Genomic DNA, 22,392 nt, shown 5'->3' with positions numbered 1-22,392 from the left:
TGGTCATGGCTTTATTTATTAGGATTCAACAGACTGTGAACCTCGGGAAGGGCCGGTGGATGCTTGTGGTCTTGGCAACTAGACACACACACCTCGGTTAGCCAATGGAACCAACACATGCAGATTGTTGGCGTAACAATTGGAAAATGGATGCCATGTAGATGTTGCAGGTACCTATCTTTAATTAATTTATTTATTTTCTAATTACACTAGTTATTAGCTTTATTTAAGGTCAATAAAATCCTGATGAACATATTTATTCCATGACAAGGGCTCTGGTGGTTGTGGGTGTCACATGAGATCCATGTGATCGACACGTGAGGACGCACGCGGCCCACGAGCTGACGCAGAGGCTCCTCACCACCCAAAAATATGTAGAAAATTTTTAAGTTACCCAGGCCGACATGATCTGCGTTGTTACCCGAGAAAGATAAAGAGACACCACAGTGCGACATGGGCCCCGATTCATCGGTTGCCAAACGGCGACCGGAGTACAGAACGAAGGCCGTAAAGGTTGCGTACATAAAGATCACGAAACGAAATCGTTTCGGACCTCAGAGTTGCCATCCAAAACCAAATCGAAAGGCCCACGCAAAATCCGCTCCAGAAAATAATATACACACGAGTCAGAAACTTACATATCGGCGATAGTTAGCAAGACGTTGTGGATGGAGCTATTTTTTCACTTCAGCCCCTGAAAGGTGACCAGAATCCCAACGAACATGAAACCCAAAACAACAATACTCCACCAATATCTTTTGGTTAATTGCATCTCAATTTAATTATATGTTCTCATCACATATTATCATTTCTTATATGCGTCGTTTCTCCAATGTTTCGAAAGCTGGAGCCAAAATAACCGGGATGGATGGCTAAAGCACAAGGGTTGTTCTTGGAAATATCTTATACTACCAAGGATTGAGATGCAAAATGGATGATTTTTGGAACTCTAATTATGTCTTTTGGAAGAGAATTAATTATATAGGGCGTGGTCTTCCCCTCCGAGCTCTCCTCGGTGTTTCTTTTTTACTCCGCAGCGCAGTGGCCGGCCACCTCTTTCCTCCTTGGCCGCTCCACCGCCTCCGTTGTCAGGTCCATCTTCTTTTTCTTGTCCTTTAATTTCTTCCCTCTCGGCTCCTGGGAACCGTGGGAGTGGCTTAACGTTTTTCAGACAGGAACCGCTGGGCTCCGGAGAAGGACCGATCCATGGAGACCGCTGCGTCGAGATCCAGCAGGGGCTTTGACGAAGATGACGACGATGATCAGGAGTTCGGGAAGAGAGATGGTTCCTCCTTCCACAGAGGTGGTTCCTTTTCCCTTCGGTTCCTCGCTTCTTTATCACGGTTCTCTGATTTGTTTTCTCCCGGTCGGCTGCTCTCCGCTGCACCGTATTTGGCGTGCCTAAACTGCGCCGGCACATTATGTGGAAACCTATTCGTTGGTTGTCTGATCAAGATGACATCTTGAGTAATTGTGAAGGAGAAATTTCATCTTGAAAACTCCCATTTTGTTGGGTGTTTTTAGTGGTAGCAATTTAGCTTGTCCGTACAGCGATGAAATTCTGCAATTTCATGTTATACTATTTATGCTTGCCTTGTTCATGGATAGCAGATTTGACTACTAGGGTGGATGGAAAGGGAAGCGGCACTGATGAGCTGCCCGCTACCCCTAAATCAAAGCATTCGGCCATGGAGCAGCGGAGAAGAAACAAAATCAATGACAGGCAAGTTGATGATACCATAACATTTGCACAATGTCCAATTCTGCATTATGTTTTTCGTGTTTCTGCTCAATTCCATTCTTCTAGAAATTTTGATTGAACTGTTTGTTCAATACTCGATGTAGTTTCCTATCCTGGTTCTCCTTATTGCAATGTTTTATTTAGTATACTGCTCAAGTGAAAGTAGTATAAGACCTATTGCTTTGTGAACTTGTTTACTCCTTTGACTTAGCATGATAATAATAAACTTAAGCCATAATGTACTTTGAGATCTTCTGGAAACAAACAAAATGAAGTTACTACTAAGAATGGCAAGTATGTGACTACATTTGGCTTACATGATAAGAATTGCAAGTATCAGTTTATGTCTGGGAAATGGAATGGTTTGCGGAGAGGGAGCCATATGGTACTGGGCCTTTCTTTCTGTGGAGGAGTTAGCTGGACAATTGACCAGAAGAAAGACTCCCTCAGGTGAGGAACTGACAAGGAAGGAAGCACTGAAAGATGTGACAGGGTGAGATCTGATGAGGAAAAGAAAGAAGGTTAAGAGATTGGTTGTAGTGGCACTGGTCTTATCTTTCTTGTTCCAATAGAAGACATGATCTGCTTACCAGTAGTGTCAAGGAACTCATGGTCCTGACAGTTATGGAGAGGCATTGGTGGCCGTGAGGTGTGAACATGACACTTTGCATGACCCAACATCAACACTATCAGACCTAGAAAACAATAGATGGACTACCCCTTGGTTGTTGATTGGTTAAACAGGGTCTAAAGAAGAAGGTCGAATTTTGGTTGCCTGGTCCTTGGAACTCCTGTGGTTGGAGTCCTTTTACAATAAAACATGCAATATGAAGATATGGTTCAATTATCAGCCGCATAGAACCCGCCCACATGGAGAAGTTTTTTTCCCCAGCTTTCTCCAGGGTTATAGAACTTTCAATTACTAATTACGTCAAGCTTTTTGCAAATTCTTGTTTGTTTGATGCCATGAAGTTTGTTTTGATGATTAAAGAGTCCATAGCGTCCTATACTAATTGGAATGAATTAAAACTTCACAGTGGAGTAATTAGTTGGAGCATAAATAGTCTTCATTCTGCAATGAAGCAAGTCCGTAGTATTGAAAATTGATAAATCAGAAAGAGAAGGAAATCAATGCGTGCTATTGTTTGGATCCCAACATTGAAATTAAAGAATTTTGTTACATCATAAGAAAAGAAGAAGAAGGGAACAAGTCCAGCATTCTAGTAACTTACTATCCTCATGACGCCCTAGCCCTATTGGAGCCAAGATCAACAAGATGAAGCCCTGGATGACATCGGTTTATTCCTACTAGAATTGGATTGGTGATAGATTGATTTTTTTGAGATCTTACAATGCAAGTTCCCAGACCAAAAAGAATTCATAGATGAAGTGGGAGAGAACAGTTATTCTGTTTTCAAATTGGAGCAAACATCTTTTTACAATGATAAACCTTTTTGGAAATGAATGAGACTTTACAAGCAATCCTAGAAGACCAAGATAAGAACTGCTCAACACGAGTCCTTTCTCGACTAGAATAAGATGTCATTGTATTTTACTACCTTTGTAATGTCTGGACTGATTTTTTGTTAGTATTTCTAGTATACATTTTAGGACATTTTTAGAGTATATTTTCAAGTGAATTTTGCGTCTAAGAGATCCAAAATGTGTTTAGTGCATGTCGAGAAGTTATTTTGCTAAAAGTATTCATACTCTGAGAGTTCTAAAGTCTTATTTTAGTAAGATTTTGGAAGTTGAATCAAATAGCTTTCTTCCAAAAGAACTTGTAAGGTCCAAAGGCCACACTTGGATGTTATCGATTCTCTTATGCAATGTAAGTTGCTTTAGATTAGTAGCTTAATTATATAGTTGGTTCTTGATAGGTTGTGAGATCTGTCTTTTTTTTCAAATTGGAGAAAGCCCTGACCTGTTAGGAGGGTCAAGTTCCATCAATCTGGAGAGTTGAGCAAACTTCTTTCAGTTGAGTGGTCAAAGAAAAATTCTTTATTTCACAAATTTCCTTCCTATTTACTTTTCCATATATAGTTATATGTGATGTTGCTAACTTTAATGTCTCATTTACGACAAGATATTCTATGGCGCATTTTGCTATGCTATGCAGATTAGTATTGCCTTTTTTGTAGATTGATATTTTGTATTTGAATTTTCTTGTACTTGCAGATTTCAGATACTTAGGGAACTCATACCTCATAGCGATCAGAAGAGAGATAAAGCATCATTCCTTTTGGAGGCATATACCATGCGGATAATGCATAATTACATTGTCTTTTTTTCTTCATCGATCAAGTTTTTTTGGCATTTATGGTTTTGCTTTCAACATGTATCAGGTCATTGAATACATCCGGTTTTTACAAGAGAAAGCTCAAAAGTCTGAGTCTTCTTACCCAGGATGGAATCAGGATAATGCCAAGTTAATGCCTTGGGTAATTATTTGTGAAGCTTTGTCTTATATATGTGCATGACTATATATGCAAGTTTTCTCAAAGAATATAATTGGTGTTGGAATTCAGTGTCTTATATCCCTTTTGTAGCAATAGTGCCTAAATTATTGCATCCATCTTTTCTTTAATGTCATAAGTATTTGCTTATGTATCTTTTTTAGCAAAATTCTGCTTTAGACAAGGTCATCGCTGCTAGTAAGCTATTGGTACAATAAATTGTTTAGAATACGGAAACTACCTGGACCTGTTGATTTTGCTACCGAAAATATTTCCTATTGATGGTACCAAGGTTCGCAATACCGTACCGTACCAGTATTTCGACCTGGGCTCGGTACCGGTATGGTACGGTATACCGAGCGGTACACCCAGGTGTACCGAGTACTGTAGCACTACTACAGTGCACTCGGACCGGTAACAGGCGGTCCGCATACCGGCAACCTGTCGGACCGGTACGTACCGCCCATACCGGGCGGTACAGTTCGGTACTGCAGACCCTGGATGGTACTATGGTCTTGGAATCTACCTAGACTCACTTATATCGTTTAGACAAATTTCTTGCAGCTTAATGTATGGTTCTTGAATTTGTTATATAAAGCCTTTCAATAGTTGTGAAATAAAATGAAGAGGTTTTACATATTTATCCATCCAAAGTTTGGAAATAGCATAGTTGTCATTACAAGTTTAAATATAGCATATGTGTCCCTTGAAATATTAAGATCCTCACTAAGTGTTATTACCATTGAGATCAATCCAACAACTCAGGCTAATCATTTGAAATCGTGGTTGGTTAGTTCGTTTGAGTTCAAGAAATATATAAAAAAATATAAAACACCAAAACCCATTGACTTTGGATTGATAGATGTGAAATTTTGCCTAAGAAGGAAGACATTGTTGGAGCACAAAGGAAAGATTGATCTTTGCATGGAATTGAAATTTGTTACTCTATTCTTCTGTGAACTGAGTCAGCTAACATAAATTACTAAGATATTGGTCAAAAAACATACAAATGAATGACCTTATTCAAAATAAACTCTCGCAATAGATTCTATGTAAAGAAGGCAGCCTGGCAAAAAAGATGCACTAATGTAGGATCTAGTGGGGTCAGTTTAAGTAGTGTTACCCCTGCAAGCTGTTTTAATGACTTGAACCTTGGTATCCAAATCACGAGATTCCATGAGCTATGGGCAAATTCATTTTATGTTTTAATCAGTTTGCCATTAATTATTAGTTGTAATTTGGGATTCACATGCGAATGACACATTCGCATGGGACAGTTGCTATGCCAGCTCATGCTGGAGGTGCCAACGTATGACTAAGCTGGTTTGCCGATGCAAGTGCATGTTGATCTGCATGGGACGGTACGGAATTGTTAGATACCTAAGAGGCATCAGCACGCTTTTGTACTAAGATATGACAATCCTTGTTATGAATAAGCTCGTAAACTTTATACTTGTTTTATCATGGAAAACATGTGAACATGGTTGTTAGTCTTATTGAGTCTTTGTAAAGCATGAAACCCCAAAGGTCTCACAGAATTCTGCTTTTCTGCATCTACATCTGTGTTTTAATGGAATCCTTTGCTGACTAATATTTGCATAGTGAGTGCATATTTCACTGAAATAGCTCATATACCTTACTTTTATATCTATCACAGTCAACAAAACACTGCTCACAACCATTAGGTTATCTTTTGGTCTTTACCTTGGTCTAACTGATTTGTGACTATTGGGAGTGGTTTTAGCTGGGCCCAAATTATTTGTTATTCTTTTAGATGGGTCCAAATTAATTTTGAAATCTTGATTACTTATGCGGGTAGAGGGACTCTACTTATTTTTTGGTTTGTTGTTTCTTATTCTTCTTTGGCAGGTAAAAGTCTATTACAGGTCTTTTTGGAAAAATGCACAGGTGCCTGCCATTTAGAGAACTTGAATATAAATGCACATTTTGTGCTTCTTTGTCTTTAGGAAGCTCTTATGGTGATATTATTCTTTGCAAAGAGTTTAATTTTTCTACCTACCCAAAACCCCTTCTTTTTTCTCCTTCAACAGAATAACAATCAAATCCCTGTAGATGGTCTATCTGACCCTTCTCCAGTCATAAGAAATGGTTCTGCTCCTCCTGCATCTGCCTTCTCTGGACAGTTCGATGAGAGTAACATTCCAGTTGCACCTGTAATGCTCTCAAATGCACAGAATCCGACAGAATCAGATGCGACAGCTGGTCTTTCCTATAAGATAATGGAAACTGCTACAGGTTTTGCCAGTAAGTTGGTCGCAACCTTTTTCCTGGCCAAACTTGATTTTCTTTTATGAAGGTAATTGGTGTTGCTAAGTCACAACAGAAATTGACTTCATATGCAGATAGTATGCCATCTCAGGCTCAGTCACATTGGTTAGGAGCATCCAGCCCTGCTGATTGTGCTGTAAATAATGAGATCTTGAATGAGCATGAAGAGTTGATAATCGATGAGGGCACAATTAATGCATCTGCCACCTACTCGCAGGGGTGTGTGCCATATAATTATTAGATTAATCGCTAATGTAGTATAAGTCTTTAGAAATTGCAATGATATCTGTTTTCATTGTGCTGCTATGTTTTAATTTTAATTATCTCTCTGTTTAGAATTTTCTTAACAGGAAGATGCTTGCATATGCTCATTTCCGTCTCTATGCATCATTTTATTAATATTTGGCAGCCATTCTTGCTTTCCTTTCCTTCTATCCTTTCTTTTAACAAATTTTGCTCTTTGCTACTAGATTTATAATTGGAGAATCTAACCAACTTGAACAAGCATAACACCATGTTGTGCTTTAGAAATCCAGAGTGACATTTGTGGATGATATTAGTATTGTTAAGTTGATCTGTTACCTGATCTTCTGTTTCGTTTTACTCATCTTCTAATTCTCATGTTGAGGATTTCTTAACATTTGCAGATATATGTTATTTTGTGTGTACTTAGATTTTTGTTTTCCCCTTCCTCCCGTGACTTACTTTGTATGAATGGCACTCAAACCGGCCATTTGATTTTTTTTTTGAAATATATGTTTCTTTGTCCAGTTTTTGCAAGCTTGTTAAACTTGATTTGGTTTATGAACCTCACTAACTATGAATTTTGTTGTCGAACAGGCTTTTGACGGCACTAACTCAATCATTGCAAAGTTCTGGCGTTGATCTGTCTCAAGCCAGTATTTCTGTACAGATCAATCTTGGTAAGCGTGCAACTAATAAGAGAACTGGTGCCACTTCTGCATTGTCCAACTCCAAGGTACACTGCTCTTTTATTGTAAATAGTAGTATATGTAATTCTGATCTGCTCCTTGGTAATCAATCTTCTGTATATTGTTGAAATAGTGGATTGTGACATTGTTCCAGTCCTTTTTATTTTTGTCTAGTCAAAGAGCCTACCATAACCTTTTACATCAAGTGCAAATTATCTGTCTTTGTGTTACTTTATATATTACGTTACTTAAATGTCTTATAAGTCATCAGACAACTGTTTTATTTTTCAAAAAAATATTAAATAATAGGTTTTCAGGTTTGATATAACCTCCATTTTCCATTTCAACTTAACCCTTGGAGTTTCAGTAACTTTGTCTATTTCTGAATTAGCTACTAAAAGAATTTGAAGTTAAAGAGTTCAATCATTGTATTACGATTTGATACTAGTGTGATAATATCTCTCCATTAAAGTCTTGGGTTCCTTGCATTAGTTACAAGCCTCTTCTTTTCCTTTTTGGAAAAATTAGGTACTAGCTTTGCCTTTGGGCCTTGGTTTATATGTTCATCTTGCAGTGGATATTCTAATCCATTCCTGCATGTACTGGGCATATGTTTATTAATTACCCTTTGCCGAGGTAGCATGTACAAACATATAAAATCAATAATACTTGCGGTTCTTAGAGTCTTCTAGCGATCATTCTTTTTGTTTTTCTTTGTACCTTTTTCTCATAAATTGCCTTGTGTCCTACTTTTTCTCCTGATCGTTGCAGAATCCAGATGACCCTGCACCAACGAATCAAGCAGGTGGTCACTCCATGATGGGGAACATCAGTGAAGAATCTTCACAAGCAACCAAGAGACACAAAGCAGATAACTAGTGCTTCCTTTGTTTGTCAGTACATTGATGAACCCTTGAGATGAATGTATATTCTGATCATCCTTCGAGGTCTTACCGTTGGCATATTAACATCATTCAAGTACTATATCCTGTGAAGAGGCTTCCATCGCCATATTAAGCTGTGTTTCATTTATAGGCTTCCTTTCATTAAGGTTTGTATTCTCCAAGAATTTCTGTTGTAAATTAACCACAGATAATTCCATCTCATTGGTAGTGTATCCACAATTTCTGGATGTGGAGAATGTTTTCCTTTCTTTCATTCCTCCTTCCTATACTGGAATCTCTATGCATTCTCATCTGTGGACCATTAGACTTGGGACTGTGCCTCCTGTCTTTTTCGTTCTATTGTCTTCTCTCGGACACTCGTGCTGTATGTGGAATAAACATGTTTACCTAATGTCAAAAACCTCCTGCGCTGAAAACGGATGCACCAAGTGAGGGAAGTGAAGATATTGCAGGGGTAAAGAAAGTAGGGAGGAAGACAGTTGGAATTGGACAGGGATGTTAGCACATTTATACACACACAAGTTGTAGACAAGCTTTCTTGTCCCTTGAAAACAGATCACAGAGAGTGGAACTATTAGGTCAAAGTGTGTTTATGAACAACAGAACGACAATAATTTCATCCGAAATCATCCCATATGACTAATCCAAAACATTGATCTTCATCGAAATATAATCGAAGCATGTGTGTGCCACTATCCAAACTCATTTCTGATAGCCCTTCTTTTAACCAAAACTTGTTTCTTTTGTAGCACATGACGAATCTGGTAACAGATCAGGGGAAAAATAAATCAAACTTTTGCTCCGGTGATTCATAACCATTCATCACGTAATTCATATCGAATGATAAGAACAAAGAAGATGCTCCCAATGTGCAACAAGGAACAAAACGAAAGAGAACCATTACTCGAATCCTCCACGCTTAATTCTTTGCAGATACATATATATATATAAAGAGAACCATTACTTGCTTTCTTTGACAGACAGACAAGAATATTTTGGTTACGTTACACAATTCAAACCACAATCCAAAGCGCAACATTCTTCCTCCTAACCTGCCTCGAGTGTATAAAAACAAGCAGCAGGATCGCGGGGGCCAAAAAGAAACCCATGGCTGATTTTTATGACAATGGAAATGTAAACTTTTGCGAGGCACGTAATAAAAAGAAGAGAGGGTCAGGCATATTATCTTCAGAATTTACAACATAAAATTCCTGACCTCCAAAACCGGTGCTTTTTCAAATGCCTGCTGTCTGCTTTAGCCATTTTCACTGGGCTGGAATTCCAATCCGGTTGTAATCTGCGTTAGAGATACAAGTGCTGGGTAATTCAGGCTATTATTCATATATAATATATACATGGTTTGCCGTACCGAACAGTACCGCCCGGTACGGGCGGTACGTACCGGTCCGACAGACTTTCGGTACACGGACCGCCTCTTACCGTTCCGGTACTGTAGCAGTACTGTAGCACTGTAGCACTTGTATCACTGCAGTACTGTAGCACTGTAGCACTACAGTGCTCGGCACACCCGGGTGTACCGCTCGGTACACCTCGGTATACCGGTCGGTACACCCGTACCGTACCGAGCGCGGGTCGAAACGCCGGTACGGTACGGCGAACCTTGAATATATATATATATATATATGTGTGTGTATATATTATAAGAGATTGTAAGGTAAACCAAAGGTTCCTTGAGGTGTAAAATGACTGAAATATGCAATGATAATTACTAGCTATATGTTGCTAACTTTTCCAAATACATTAAACTTACATGATGTCTGCCAATTGGAAGAATATAACTTCCAATTGGAGATTTCTGAGAAATTTGCATGGAGATTTCTGGCATAGACAATTAGAAGAATATAACTTCCGAGTTAGTTGACACAGGAAATAAGATATTTGGTAAGTGTTTATGCATCTCTTCCTACGTGTTACAAGGGCATTATATTTGTCCATATTGACAGGTCTTCTATCATCGTAAGGCTGGAAAAAAGCAATTGGAGGCACCAGTAACAAGATCAAAAAAAATTACAGCCTGTGGGAAACATACAAAGCACACAAGCTTATGATAACTTATCGCAAACGCCATCCTAGAATGGATTTCTGGAAGAAATGGAGGAGGATCATTCATAATAAGCAGGTGTACATTCACATACTCATCAAATATTCTATATTATGAAATCTTAAATGAACTACTTGGTGCGTTTACTTATTCAAATTGTCTGATAAAAGGACCAAACTTATATACTATCAATAACAACTAGATAGCAAATCCACCTTACCGTACTGGACAAAATCAGCTAAGCATACGATGCATGTAGAAAATTAGAAATATGAACTATGAGACATGGACTTACATCGGAAAGGCAAAGGAGCGAGTGCTGGTGGTGCTATCCGATCGAAGAGAAATATTACCAGAAAATACAATGTGCCCTGAGGATGATTTTGGACCAGAGGAACTTGGGTCTCCAGCGTTCTTGTGACAACACGAACATCGTGAAGAAGACGTGACACCATCAAAAACCATCTCTTCACCTGCAAAACAATTTTGGGCATCTATGAAAGATTCACTATCAGTATTACCACTGTTCTCCTCTATTTCTTTGTTTGTCGTTGCTCCAGGATTGAAGAAAGGAGAAACATTTCCTCCTCCTTCCTTCTCACCTCCCACATCTGATGGCTCAACTTCAGCAGTGGAGCAGCCACCTTTCAGACTACCCAGTGACGTAACACTGGTATAATTTTTCACCAACCCACTGGTTTCCTTAGAATCAGTGGTGATGCTTGATGAAGCCAGAGTTGTTGAGCATACTTCATCATGTTTAACCTGCCACAAAGTCACAAACCATTTAAAAGCAACAGTTAATATCATAACCGAATTTCATCGAACATGTTCAATATATTTGTCGATATATGCAAGAGAAATAAGGGTTACAATTAAAACAAAAATGCTCGAAGAAAATTTGTATAGCAATGTTGAAAAATGACTATTATTCGGCATTCCAATTTGAAGTACAACAAGCTTAGTGGTGGAAAAAACCGATTGACTTTTACTTCTTCTGGTACAGGACTAGTCAAGTGATTGAAAAAACATCATGTTAATTCAGTACCTGTCCAGTATTTTTCTGGAAAATATGCAGTCGATTGAATTTGTTTGTATCCAATTGACGAGGAACCATGTCAAAATCTCCGGTAGAAAGCAATGGCTGAAAACTGATATTATGGTCAGATAAATGTTTTGTAATATGCACATCTGCCTTCTGCTTGTCTTCAAGTTCAACTAAGCTACAAAGTGAATATTGGTCCGCAGCATCCTTAGCAACAACAGAAGCTATGTGTAGATCCTGCATAATTAGAGTCACACATTCTGTAAGTCGTCCACTTGGATTATCATCTGTATTTGTTGCTGATGGTTTGATGCCAGCTAAACTCTCCTCGGTGGTGTCACTGCTTTCTAACAGAATCTTTTTATGTGGTAAACTTTCATCCATGCATATGTCTTTCACAGTTTGACAGACACCAGTCGCGGCCTTATCTGCATATAGCTCAATATTCTGGATTTCAGCACGAAGATCATCTGATGCAGATGGCATAGGTTTATTCCCATTTTGGTTTTGAATCACTGAAGCATCCTTGCTGATATGATAGGGAAGAGACGATTCTATATCTTGATATGGTTTTCTATCTATTAATTCTGCAAGATCATTTTCCCCTTTCTCTGTAGTTACAGCATCTAACTTCAACATGTTCAGCTGTTTCTCACTATGTTCTGAGAATTTGGGAGTAAGCTCATGACTCAGAGATGTAGGGTAATAGAGCGATTAAAACTCTGCAATCATGAACAAAATGATAATCTTCAAGTTTAGGAAGAGATTAGAGTGCTTAATACAAGAGTTGCAAATTACTGCATCACGATCTATTTAATGAAAGATACCGAGTGTATTGTCAGTCGGAATCCATTGAAACTTTAAACACAAATAAGTTACCTGGACAAAAAAAGAACCATCCAAAAACTTTTACTTTTTTCACTTGCAATCATGTTAAAACGAGTGTAACTTATTTTGTGAATATTATAAAACGAAATTATGATAAAATCAGTAATAAATCAAGCAGATATACAGTTACATATCAATATGTCATCAACTCCAGCACCCTAGTGTTGAAATCCGGGCCAAGATAAGCATGGGCAGAAAACAAAATTTTAATGTCACAATAAGGAAATACCACTATTACCTTTCTTGAAAAAGGACTGAGATGCTAATTCATCAGAAAAATATTGCATCAATTATAAACGAAATCATTTTCAGTGTAGATGTCTGAAATATTTGACTTGTTAGACATGGAATAACCTCTTTTCCCAAATGACACGATTAATTTATATACCCCTTATGATACAGATTTACAAATTTTAGGCATGTTAAGCAAGTTGATATAAAAGAGAAGTCCAGCGAAAATATCATGCATGTCCATCATGATGAAACAATTCTCTCCATTTCTTTTGTACGAGGATGTGAACCTAATGAAACAAATTACTTGCAGAAGGGTGCTAAGAAGAATATACTCCTGAAAAACACATAAGCAACATGAAAAAAATACCAGGTCGTTTGATGCCAGAAAAAAAAAGCAGCTCATCGAATTTAAGGAATGAACTAAAATACTTAATTTGATGGTTTCTAGTTCAAAAAGGGTTGGTTGCGAACTACAAGGTGTGCTTCTCAAATATTGCACATAAAATTTCATACTCTATTATAAGCTGGATGATAGAATCCTAGAAATCAACCCAGGGAAAAATGATTATAGTGTCTTAAAAAAGAGACACCACAGGTCATGCATTTGGTTAATAATCAGACACTCAATTAAAACATGAGCTAACATCCGTACCCAAAATGGAGATAAATATGGTCCATAAAGACTCAAAGAAGAAAGTTCACACCCAAAGAACTAATGTGCTCAAAGAATCGACCTAATGGCAGAACTAGAGAACAGAATGAAAGTTCACACCCAAAGAAGAAAACTAAAGTGCTCAAAATCTCCTCTTTGTATGTTTTATTTCTTTTTCCATCGCTAGATGCCATAGTTTCAATACAACCTTATTATTCCTTTCACAGAGAACTACAAAAACTGTATTTCAGAATTCGAAAGGCCATAGAGATTTTTGTTGCCATCTTCAGAACCACATCAAATCCCAACCAAAAGTCAAAATTCACAGAAAGAAGATGTACTATGATAATAAAAAAAAAAAAACACAACGTCTTTCATAACAAGGAACAGAAAGCAACAAAAATCAAATAGATGAAGGATTTACCCTTGAGTCCTTTCAGCTCCTTTCTCCTGTCTCTGAGCACAAGAACAAAGCTTGAAGATGGTAGATAGAGCAGAATTAAAGAAATGGTCACCTACATACTACAGTACCAAAATAACAGCGTGAAATGGAACCAACGGAAAACTTGGATCACTTTAGAAGTGGGAAGAATGAAAGAAAAGGTTTTCCTTTTCTTTTCTTTTATGCTATACAGAGATTGGGAGATTAAATTAATCTCTCAGACGGTAAGGCGCTTCCTTAATCATAATTAAAGTCAAATGCGAGAGGGCATTTAATATTCCACTGAAATAGCCAAGGATCCACCATAACTACCACAAGAGACAGCAGATGCGAGCATTGAATGCCCAATTTAATTAAAAGACGGATGAGATCCCGACGTCTCATCCAACCCTTGGTTGGGAAGTTGGAGCTACAGGATTAGGGTTGGGGGGGGCGAAATAAGCCAGTAATTACTCCGGAATGATGCCTTTCTTGAAATAAGCAAGAAAACTAAATGAAAAGAATCATGTGCTCGGTTTCTGGCGAAATCCAAGTAACGGTTCTCGATTTCTATGGAAAATTTCAATCAAATGATGGGAATGGAATCTTCTTTTTGCGCAGGAGAGAGAAAACCTATGTTTGATCGAGAAAAAAGCGTCATGATCCTTCACATTGCCGTCAATTTCCAGCGAGACCTCACAGCGTATATAAATTCCAAAACTCGGTTCGATAACCAACGAAAAGATGAATAGGAAAAGGAACAAAAAAACACCATTCAAAAGTACGCTTCCCGAAGAAGCTCTAATCTTTCCACAAGTTTCACGCGAATCCGTTCGAGAGAATTTGAAACATATTCGATCGATCGATGCCGCTCGAAGAGATGGATATGATGATGTGGAAAAGAGGTTGAGGTGAACATTCGTGACAAGACCGATGAATCAGGATTACCTACAGCTTGAACGTATCAGTGCCTACAGATCTCCGGCTGTCTCCCTCCGTTCCCCTCGATCGAGACCCGCCGCAGTGTCTCATAACACATCATGCGAACCGATTCACATCGTGTCAAGGATTGGGAAAAGACAAGAAGAGGAGGAAAGATAGGAATTCTTTCGATTCAAGTCAAGAACAAGTACCAAATCTTTTCTCCGGTGGGAGCTGCAAGAACTGTGTCATTGGGTGTTGGCACTGTAAAGTGATCTCTCCCGCTATTTCAGCTTTCATTACCAAGACAGGGAACACCGTCTGCTGGAACGATGGTCGTGCGAGCTATCTCAAATACGAGGTGAGGCCCGCCATCCTTGCGAGTGGCCCTTTGGCGTTTCCTGTCTTGCTCTACAGAGGGAATCTTGGCGTGGTCGTTTAAAGGCCTCTTCGGCATCCGGATTGGGCCCACCAGTAACGGGTTTAGCGCCCCGAGATGGAGTGGGATCTGCTGCAATTTTGGCGGGGGTCAATTAGCCAATGATCGCGCACGCGTGGAGATCCGGTGCAACCCCGCCGTACCGATTCCACTTGCAATCCTCGGGAGGACACGCGGAGGTGGCACATCAGTCTGACGTCTTGATGACGAAGAATTCCGGTCCTTACGTACATGGACCGCATCGGCGACTCGGAATCGTAACCCCTTCACGACTGGGCCGCTCCCGAGTCTTTGTCGTTCGTTCCTGGACCTCATCAGTAACACTTTCATGCATGTTTCCTTCTTCCTCTTTCCACATGCGTAATGGTGTGGGAAGCATATCGACAAGAAACCTTTAGTCTTCCTAAGAAAAGCTTTCAGCAAGACATCAGCTACCATCTCCATTAAGGAACAGCTTTGCAGCTGAATCACTAGAAAGAGATCGAATTCGAGATAGTTATCAGAACTTCTCCGGTTGATGCCAAGTGAAGCCTTTTTCTCTTGTTGATGCCACAGGGCTTGGGATTTCTACTCGCACATCGTATCAGTGCCTAATTCATACCCTCAACGAACGGATGCTGCTTTATCTCTGTCGCCCCCACGCTTGTATGCTAGCCTGTGCTGTGGCTCCTTAACCAGTAGTCCCCTTATCAGGTGTTGGCTCTCCTATGAGCTCAGGCGATGGACGAACCTGGCTCCCGATCTCAGTTTTTGGCTTAGGATCCTTCTTCGACTTGGAGGAGAGGAAGCGAGGGTCAAGGCATGTCGTGGGAGCAATTCAAGAAGGCTGGACGCAGTAGACTGGGTTGTGCAGCCACAGTGTCTGTGATACCAGTCTCCACTCAACTAAGGTTGGGTGTACATACTAACATCATGTTGTCAAAGGAAGTCCTAAGCATTTGAATCCAATTCAAGAGCTAAGCACGGCCGCTAAGCATGAGAATGCGTGCAGCTGCATGACGACCATGCGTGCCGCCGCAAGCCGCCGGCTACATCTATTGCATTGGTGCGCTCAGGCCAGAGCTTCTTAATTACCATAAAGAAGAGAGAGCAGAGACAGGAGGAAGGAGGCAGGAAGGTTCAGGCTTGGGTAAGGCATGCGAATGCTGCGCTTGGCTGGAGGGGCCGAGTCATCCTTGCATAGTTCCAAGGATGGTGCCGCTTTCATCGACCGAACAGTGAATCCTCAGCAGTGTGTGTGGAGGTAGAAGAGAATGGAAGCATGACACTGTTAGAGTATGCTTCCTGATGTCTGCAGTCGGTGTCGTTTACTTGCTTGCTGTGTAGATTGTCTCTGCCACTGATACCAATATACATGCCTATATTGAGGTCACAGTTGTACTCTTCAGAGCCTTTTTTCACATTTTGATTATATTGAAGAACTTCACACATGCCACAGAAAAATGAAAGAGAGAAAGAAAGAAGCAAACTCACAGTTTGTAGTGATGGACAAACCCTATCCTTCAGAGTAGAACATAACCACAATTACATGCATAGACCATAATGCATCTAACAAGGTACTGTGGAAAGCAAGTGCAGCACTATCCAACAGCAGGTAAGTCTACAGTAGTTGTGTTGAAGTGGAAGATGCTCAGATGACGCTGCCAACCTTTCACAGAGGAGTTTGAGAATACTATATAATTAGATTCTCACCCATACATGATTAATAAATATGCTACAAAGAGAGACCATAATGCAAGATTTACATACAAGAAAATAAAAACATGGATCTCAACAGCCTGCAGGATCCAATGAAGCACTCTCTTTGGAAACTTTGTAATCCTGATGTTCTCTGTTCATTCATAGCAAGGGAAAAAATTGTGTATCCTATCAGGAGCATGCATTTGCCTCTGCTTTATCTTGAAAAGATAGATCCTAGAGTTGATCAAAGGAAAGTTCGCAGGACAGTATACTTTCTTGCAGACTGCACATGTATGTAATTGAAGACAAAGAAATGAGCCTTCCAAAATAAGTTGCAGCACATCCTTCAGAATAGGTCAAGTACAACTCAATGATTCTGAATCATGTCATCAGAGGAACAACTATACACACTCATCAAAAGAAGAAGACGATGAAGGAAGATAGTAGTACACTACTACAGCATGATTAAACTCCAAAAATCTAGAGTTTCACATCCACGTTGTAGTCGGTTGACTTGATGGTCACCTTCTTCCCGGGCGCCAAACTGTCCACCACCAACGTGCAGTCGATGTGCACCTTCACCTTGACGAGCTCCGTCTGCCCAACGGCAAGCCCCAGCGGAGCCTTCACGGACACATGCAGCGGCACATCCCCCGCCTGCTCATTGCCGAAAAGCGCCGATTGCCGCGCAGCCCCGACCTTACTCCGCCCCTTGATAGCCACCACCATCTTCGTCGTGTTCCGTGGCCGCTGGTAGAAAATGGGCAGCCGCCCGGAGCCCAGCCTCGCCCCTTTGTAGCCTATCAGCACCGAGCTCCCCTCCCGGTACCGTATCCCGATCTTCTTGTTCGGGTTCACGGCGCGCACCGTGATCGCGAACTTCATCGAGACAATCGAGTTGCCGGGTTGAATGTCGAAAGCCTCGACGTCGAAGTGTTCGACCTTGTAGGAGGGGACTTGGGGATCGAAGGTGAAGCGTAGGTAGAGCAACAGTGCAGCGACGAGGACGATGAAGACGAGGAGGAAGCAGCAGAAACAGCAGAGACAGCTGCGGCAGCAGTTGCCTGTCTTGGTGGAGCGACGTTGGGAGAGGTAAGCGTGGAGGGAGCGGCGGTAGGGGGGAGGACGGAGGGGCGGGTGCTGGGGACCGCCGGGGACGGAGTTGTTCTCGGAGAGCATGACGTACTTGGGGCCATCGAGGGGATCTCGATGGCCGACGAAAGGTGGGGGTGGGATGTCCAAGGTGTGGGTCATGGTGCCTTGTGGTGCAACTCCATGGAAGAGGAGGAAAGGAGGTAGCGAGGGAGAAGGGAAGAGTCGTCTTTGGGAGGTTAATTTAGTAGGAAGGAACTAAGAAAAAGAGGGGCTCTACACTTGTCTGGAGAGGAAGGGATTGGATAAAGAGGGAGGAGCTCCCGAGGAAACCCGACCATAGTTCACTTTGAATCGGGACGGTTACAAATTGAACCCTTTTTATTGTTTGGGATATATATATATATATATATATATTTATTTATATATATATATATATATATATATATATATATATATAGGCTCTCCTTTCTCCAACGCTCACAACTTCATCCAACTTGGAATCCATGAAGAAGCTTCTCTCCCCTCTCGATTCGATCTCTGCCGCTTTGGTTAGGAGACCAATCCTTCTTCGTTTCGTCTCCTCTCACTTCACCACCGCAGCCGCCTCCCTCGTCGATGACTCCGCCGACTCTTCCGAACCCGAAGCCGGTCGCCTCCGTTTCCCTTCCGTCATTCGGGACAAAGATCTGCTTCTCAAAAGCCCGACCGCCGAGTCCGGCCTCCTCGTGCTCGACCTCATCGACGCCGGCTCCCTCGAGCCCTCCGCCGACCTCTACTCCGACCTTGTCAAGAGATGCACCCAATTCAAGAAACTCAAGGAGGGCAGACTCGTACATGCCCACTTAATGCGATCTGAATTCAAGTCTGATATCTTCCTCCAGAATTCGATCGTCAACATGTACTGTAAATGCGGCAGCTTGGATGACGCGCGGAAGGCGTTCGACGAAATGCCCGCAAGGGACATGGTTACATGGACCGCCCTCATCACGGGCTACGCCCAGAATGATAGACCAAATGAAGCTGTGGAGATGCTTCCGAGGATGCTTCGGCTCAGGTTGGTACCTAATGCATTCACCTTCGGCAGCCTCTTCAAGGCTTGCGGAGCTGCTTCCAGGAACGGACATTGTGAAGAGGTCCATGCTTTGAGTGTGAAATGCGGTTGTAGTCCGGATGTCTATGTAGGAAGCGCAATACTGGACATGTACGCTCGTCATGGAAGGATGGAAGAAGCCTGCTTGGTGTTTGATCAGCTGGACTCAAAGAATGAGGTGTCATGGAATGCATTGATAGCAGGATATGCGAGGAGAGAAGATTGCAAGACAGCTATGAAAATGTTTTGGGAAATGCAGAGGAGTGGGTTTGAGGCCACGCATTTCACCTACTCGAGTATTTTTAGTGCTTGTGCTAGTATTGGTGCACTAGAGCAAGGAAAATGGGTTCATGCTCAAATGATCAAATGTGGGCAGGTGCTTACTGCTTTCGTGGGTAATACTCTTCTTGATATGTATGCAAAGTCAGGAAGCATTCGGGATGCCAGAAAAATATTTGATCGAGTGGATAAGAAAGATCTTGTTTCTTGGAATTCGATGCTTACTGCATATGCGCAGCATGGGCTTGTTAGTGAAGCAATTCACTGGTTTGAAGAGATGCGGAAGCTTGGAGTTCAGCCGAACCAGATTACTTTCCTTTGCATCCTCAATGCCTGCAGTCATGGAGGGTTATTGAAGGAAGGGCAGTACTACTTTGACATGATGAAGAGATACAAGGTGGAACCGGAGATTGAGCATTATGTTACAATTGTCGATCTCCTTGGCCGAGCTGGTCTTCTTGATCGGGCACAGAAGTTCATAAATGAAATGCCTGTTCAACCAAGTGCTGCTGTTTGGGGAGCTTTGCTTGGTGCTTGTAGGATGCACAAGAACGCAGAATTAGGGAAATTTGCTGCAGAAAGGGTATTTGAACTTGACCCATATGATGCTGGCCCTCATGTGTTGCTTTACAACATCTATGCATCCACTGGTAGATGGACTGATGCAGCCAAAGTGAGGAAAATGATGAAAGACGGTGGAGTGAAGAAAGAGCCTGCTTGTAGCTGGGTGGAGATGGAAAACTCAGTCCACATGTTTGTAGCAAATGATGATTCCCATCCACAAATAAAAGAGATACATAAGATGTGGGAGAAAATTGATGCAATGATTAAAGAGGCAGGATATGTTCCAGATACGAATTACGTGCTCTTATATGTGGATGAACATGAGAGGGAGGCAAAATTGCAGTACCATAGCGAGAAGCTTGCTCTTGCATTTGCACTGCTCAAGATGCCTCCGGGGGCACCCATCCGTATCATGAAAAATATCAGGATGTGTGGAGATTGTCACTCTGCAATTAAACATGTTTCCAAGATAATGGAGAGGGAGATCATCGTGAGAGACACAAACCGGTTTCATCATTTTAGTGGAGGTTCATGTTCATGTGGTGATTACTGGTGATACAAAAGCTACTACTGTGCAAAGCATCAAATTGTTGAGGAGTACAGAAGGATCTTGTACTCTTCAATAGTTAGAAGAAAGTACTATCATTTGACTCATGGTTTGGTCAACATGATGCATAAGCAACAAGGAAACAAGGACGATTGAGTTTTAAGTTCTTTGGGATCTTATTTCCTGTTCCAGCTTGCAAGATTGAACTGGCTATAAATTTAGTGGAGTTATCAAGCAAAATGTGGAGATTAAAATCTCATAATTTCACTCCCCAGGAGGAGCTTAGAGTTGTACAGCCCGAAGGTGCCAAACTACTCCAAATTTTACATTGGGTAAGCAACTGGTTCTCCTTTTAACTCAATGTGATAGGCTACTTAAGCTCATATATTTACGATTTATTGTGCATGCCCTGTATACAGTCGATATATGGTTGGGTTGTTTTCTTGTATACTTCGTAGTTGTTACATGGCTTTCCAGATAGTCTGTTCAACAATTCTTCATGTGATTACCCGAGAGTTTATGCACAAAAAACTCCATTTTAGAGGAACAATCTTGTTGGCTGTCAATATCACAGTGATTCGCATGTGGCGTGTGTATCACTCTTTAGCCCATCAGGTTTCGAATGTGTTACAAACTTTCTCTAAGAAGATGCTATTTCAGTTGCTTAACATTGATGACAAGTATAGAACAATTAGTTCTTTCAATCTCTCATGCAAGGTTTTAGGAAAACAATGAAATCTCAGTGCATGCTGGGATCAGCTTCAACTTGTAAAGGTTTTGAGAAGAAAGACTAATACAGGCCTGCACGCATACTTGTCGATGTCATGTTTTCCATGAGCAAGAACCAAGGTAGAACTGTGCATGAATATTACTACATCCAGGTATTTCGCAAATTCATTCCTTCTTCTGTCTTCCTGTAGAAATAAACCCAGGTTCCTCATCTTCTTAGAAATTTGCATCCGAGCATATCTTGTGATTTAAGGGCTGTTCCTCGGTAAGATGTGTGACAAAATTTAGTGATGGGATTAATTATTTCCTTGAAGTTGACCATTATTTTGTCATCCTTGGTTTCTTCCCTTTTTTTGCTTCCTTTTCCTCTATATTGTTCTTTAACTGCTTTTCTTCTTCTTAGTCATTTTGAACTTGCAGGAGTTTAGGTCTAATAGTCCTTTGATCTGAAAAGCCTTTGGATTATTCAAGTCTACGTAATGTTAGTATTCAGAGGTTTATGCAAATACGTAGTAGATATCGTAACTTAAGTTGGCACCGGAGAAAAAAGAAAGCCATATAGTTAAAGATCTGATGAATTATCACTGAGATAAAATGCTAGAGTTGAACACGCTGCGTGCTGACATTTCCATGATTTTGTGTCGCTCTCAACAATTTTTTCATGGTTATATATTTTTTCATGGTTATATATTTTCATGGTTATATATTGGCATCATTCGGTGTCCCTGTTGAGCCATTGGATTACTGGCCAAGAATCAAGGCCGAGTCATATGCTAATCCGAGCAAATTAGCTGTTTAGTTTTGAGGTTTTCTTTTTCTCTGTCCCATTGTGGCAACGAGATGCTGCAATAAAGTGACATAGGAGCGGCTCCATGCCTTTAATCAAGAGAAGTTAAGGTATTTACGATGGTCCCTTAGTTTTTCAGTAAGTTGGGAATTTTAGATTCGTTTCACATAATTCTAAGATTACTGTCTTGAGGATTGTTCTTAAGCCTGTCACATATATATATATCATGTCTTGTAAGTTTTAGAAACGGAGTGATTTGAAAACAAGTACAGTTTCTTTGAGAGTCTTTATCCGTCAATTCAGTCTGACGGATTCCATTATTTACATATATAAAATCCTAGTTTATCCCCTTTTATTTATGAATGAAATTGCTGTGAATTCTAAATGAAATTGAGCCTCATGCTTCTAGACTTGGTTGACCTTTTGTTACGAGGATGATTATGGTTGTCCATTAATTTTTAGCTAAATATATAGTTAGTTCAATCCCAAAGAAATGTGGATATCATCATGACTACTATAATCCACAAACCATGCCATCGGTAGATAGCTCTCACCGAGAAAGGGGTAGAAACCATAATGCCAGGATGGTCTGATAGCATGTAGGACAGCTATCTTCTAATCTTTGCAGATGATGGA

General features: G+C 40.7%; 4 protein-coding genes across 9 annotated transcripts; 2 read left to right on the top strand and 2 right to left on the bottom strand.

Annotated features, from left to right (window-relative positions):
- The first annotated feature begins 32 nt into the window (after positions 1 to 32).
- On the top strand, positions 33 to 8,576 carry LOC103989978 (transcription factor BIM2). Of its 3 annotated transcripts, XM_065155413.1 has the most exons (12): positions 33 to 170; positions 272 to 701; positions 845 to 1,092; positions 1,176 to 1,303; positions 1,612 to 1,723; positions 3,920 to 3,989; positions 4,087 to 4,182; positions 6,067 to 6,105; positions 6,249 to 6,462; positions 6,561 to 6,705; positions 7,327 to 7,465; positions 8,190 to 8,576. In XM_065155413.1, the coding sequence occupies exons 4-12, from the start codon at positions 1,207 to 1,209 to the stop codon at positions 8,295 to 8,297; spliced, it is 1,020 nt and encodes a 339-aa protein (XP_065011485.1). In that variant the 5' UTR covers positions 33 to 170; positions 272 to 701; positions 845 to 1,092; positions 1,176 to 1,206; the 3' UTR covers positions 8,298 to 8,576. The 3 variants fall into 3 exon arrangements, with proteins under 3 accessions (XP_065011485.1, XP_065011487.1, XP_065011486.1); XM_065155415.1 differs by lacking the exon at positions 6,067 to 6,105; XM_065155414.1 differs by having other exon boundaries at positions 272 to 1,092; positions 1,172 to 1,303.
- A 639-nt stretch (positions 8,577 to 9,215) lies between these two features.
- LOC135581645 (uncharacterized) lies at positions 9,216 to 14,808 on the bottom strand. Of its 4 annotated transcripts, none has more exons than XM_065154979.1 (4): positions 13,629 to 14,808; positions 11,434 to 12,152; positions 10,681 to 11,150; positions 9,216 to 9,620 (listed from the first exon to the last, which is right to left on the bottom strand). In XM_065154979.1, exons 2-4 carry the CDS (start codon positions 12,067 to 12,069, stop codon positions 9,512 to 9,514), a joined length of 1,215 nt encoding a protein of 404 aa, XP_065011051.1. In that variant the 5' UTR covers positions 12,070 to 12,152; positions 13,629 to 14,808; the 3' UTR covers positions 9,216 to 9,511. The 4 variants fall into 4 exon arrangements, with proteins under 4 accessions (XP_065011051.1, XP_065011052.1, XP_065011053.1 ...); XM_065154980.1 differs by having other exon boundaries at positions 14,574 to 14,808; XM_065154981.1 differs by having other exon boundaries at positions 14,578 to 14,808.
- Positions 14,809 to 16,957: 2,149 nt separating this feature from the next.
- On the bottom strand, positions 16,958 to 18,045 carry LOC103990238 (NDR1/HIN1-like protein 6). Its single transcript, XM_009409315.3, has one exon. The coding sequence runs from the start codon at positions 17,917 to 17,919 to the stop codon at positions 17,146 to 17,148; it is 774 nt and encodes a 257-aa protein (XP_009407590.2). The 5' UTR covers positions 17,920 to 18,045; the 3' UTR covers positions 16,958 to 17,145.
- A 199-nt stretch (positions 18,046 to 18,244) lies between these two features.
- Positions 18,245 to 20,740, top strand: LOC135640469 (pentatricopeptide repeat-containing protein At3g24000, mitochondrial-like). The gene has a single exon (XM_065154931.1). The coding sequence runs from the start codon at positions 18,264 to 18,266 to the stop codon at positions 20,247 to 20,249; it is 1,986 nt and encodes a 661-aa protein (XP_065011003.1). The 5' UTR covers positions 18,245 to 18,263; the 3' UTR covers positions 20,250 to 20,740.
- The last annotated feature ends 1,652 nt before the right edge of the window (positions 20,741 to 22,392 follow it).

The sequence above is a fragment of the Musa acuminata genome, chromosome BXJ3-6 (genome assembly GCF_036884655.1).
Source record: "Musa acuminata AAA Group cultivar baxijiao chromosome BXJ3-6, Cavendish_Baxijiao_AAA, whole genome shotgun sequence".
In the NCBI taxonomy this organism is placed as follows: Eukaryota; Viridiplantae; Streptophyta; class Magnoliopsida; order Zingiberales; family Musaceae; genus Musa; species Musa acuminata.
Note: the sequence above shows the minus strand (reverse complement) of the source record. Positions and strands in the feature narration are given on the sequence as shown.

Bases quoted from the DNA above. Each gene is read 5' to 3' on its own strand.
- LOC103989978 (XM_065155413.1), top strand. From the start codon at position 1,207: ATGGAGACCGCTGCGTCGAGATCCAGCAGGGGCTTTGACGAAGATGAC. The intron at 4,183-6,066 runs GTAATTATTTGT...CTTCTTTGGCAG, and splicing joins ATGCCAAGTTAATGCCTTGG to GTAAAAGTCTATTACAGGTC. The intron at 6,106-6,248 runs GTGCCTGCCATT...CTCCTTCAACAG, and splicing joins CTTTTTGGAAAAATGCACAG to AATAACAATCAAATCCCTGT.
- LOC135640469 (XM_065154931.1), top strand. From the start codon at position 18,264: ATGAAGAAGCTTCTCTCCCCTCTCGATTCGATCTCTGCCGCTTTGGTT.
- LOC135581645 (XM_065154979.1), bottom strand. From the start codon at position 12,069: ATGTTGAAGTTAGATGCTGTAACTACAGAGAAAGGGGAAAATGATCTT. The intron at 11,151-11,433 runs GTACTGAATTAA...ACTTTGTGGCAG, and splicing joins TCCAGAAAAATACTGGACAG to GTTAAACATGATGAAGTATG. The intron at 9,621-10,680 runs GTAAGTCCATGT...TCTCTAACGCAG, and splicing joins CGCTCCTTTGCCTTTCCGAT to ATTACAACCGGATTGGAATT.
- LOC103990238 (XM_009409315.3), bottom strand. From the start codon at position 17,919: ATGACCCACACCTTGGACATCCCACCCCCACCTTTCGTCGGCCATCGA.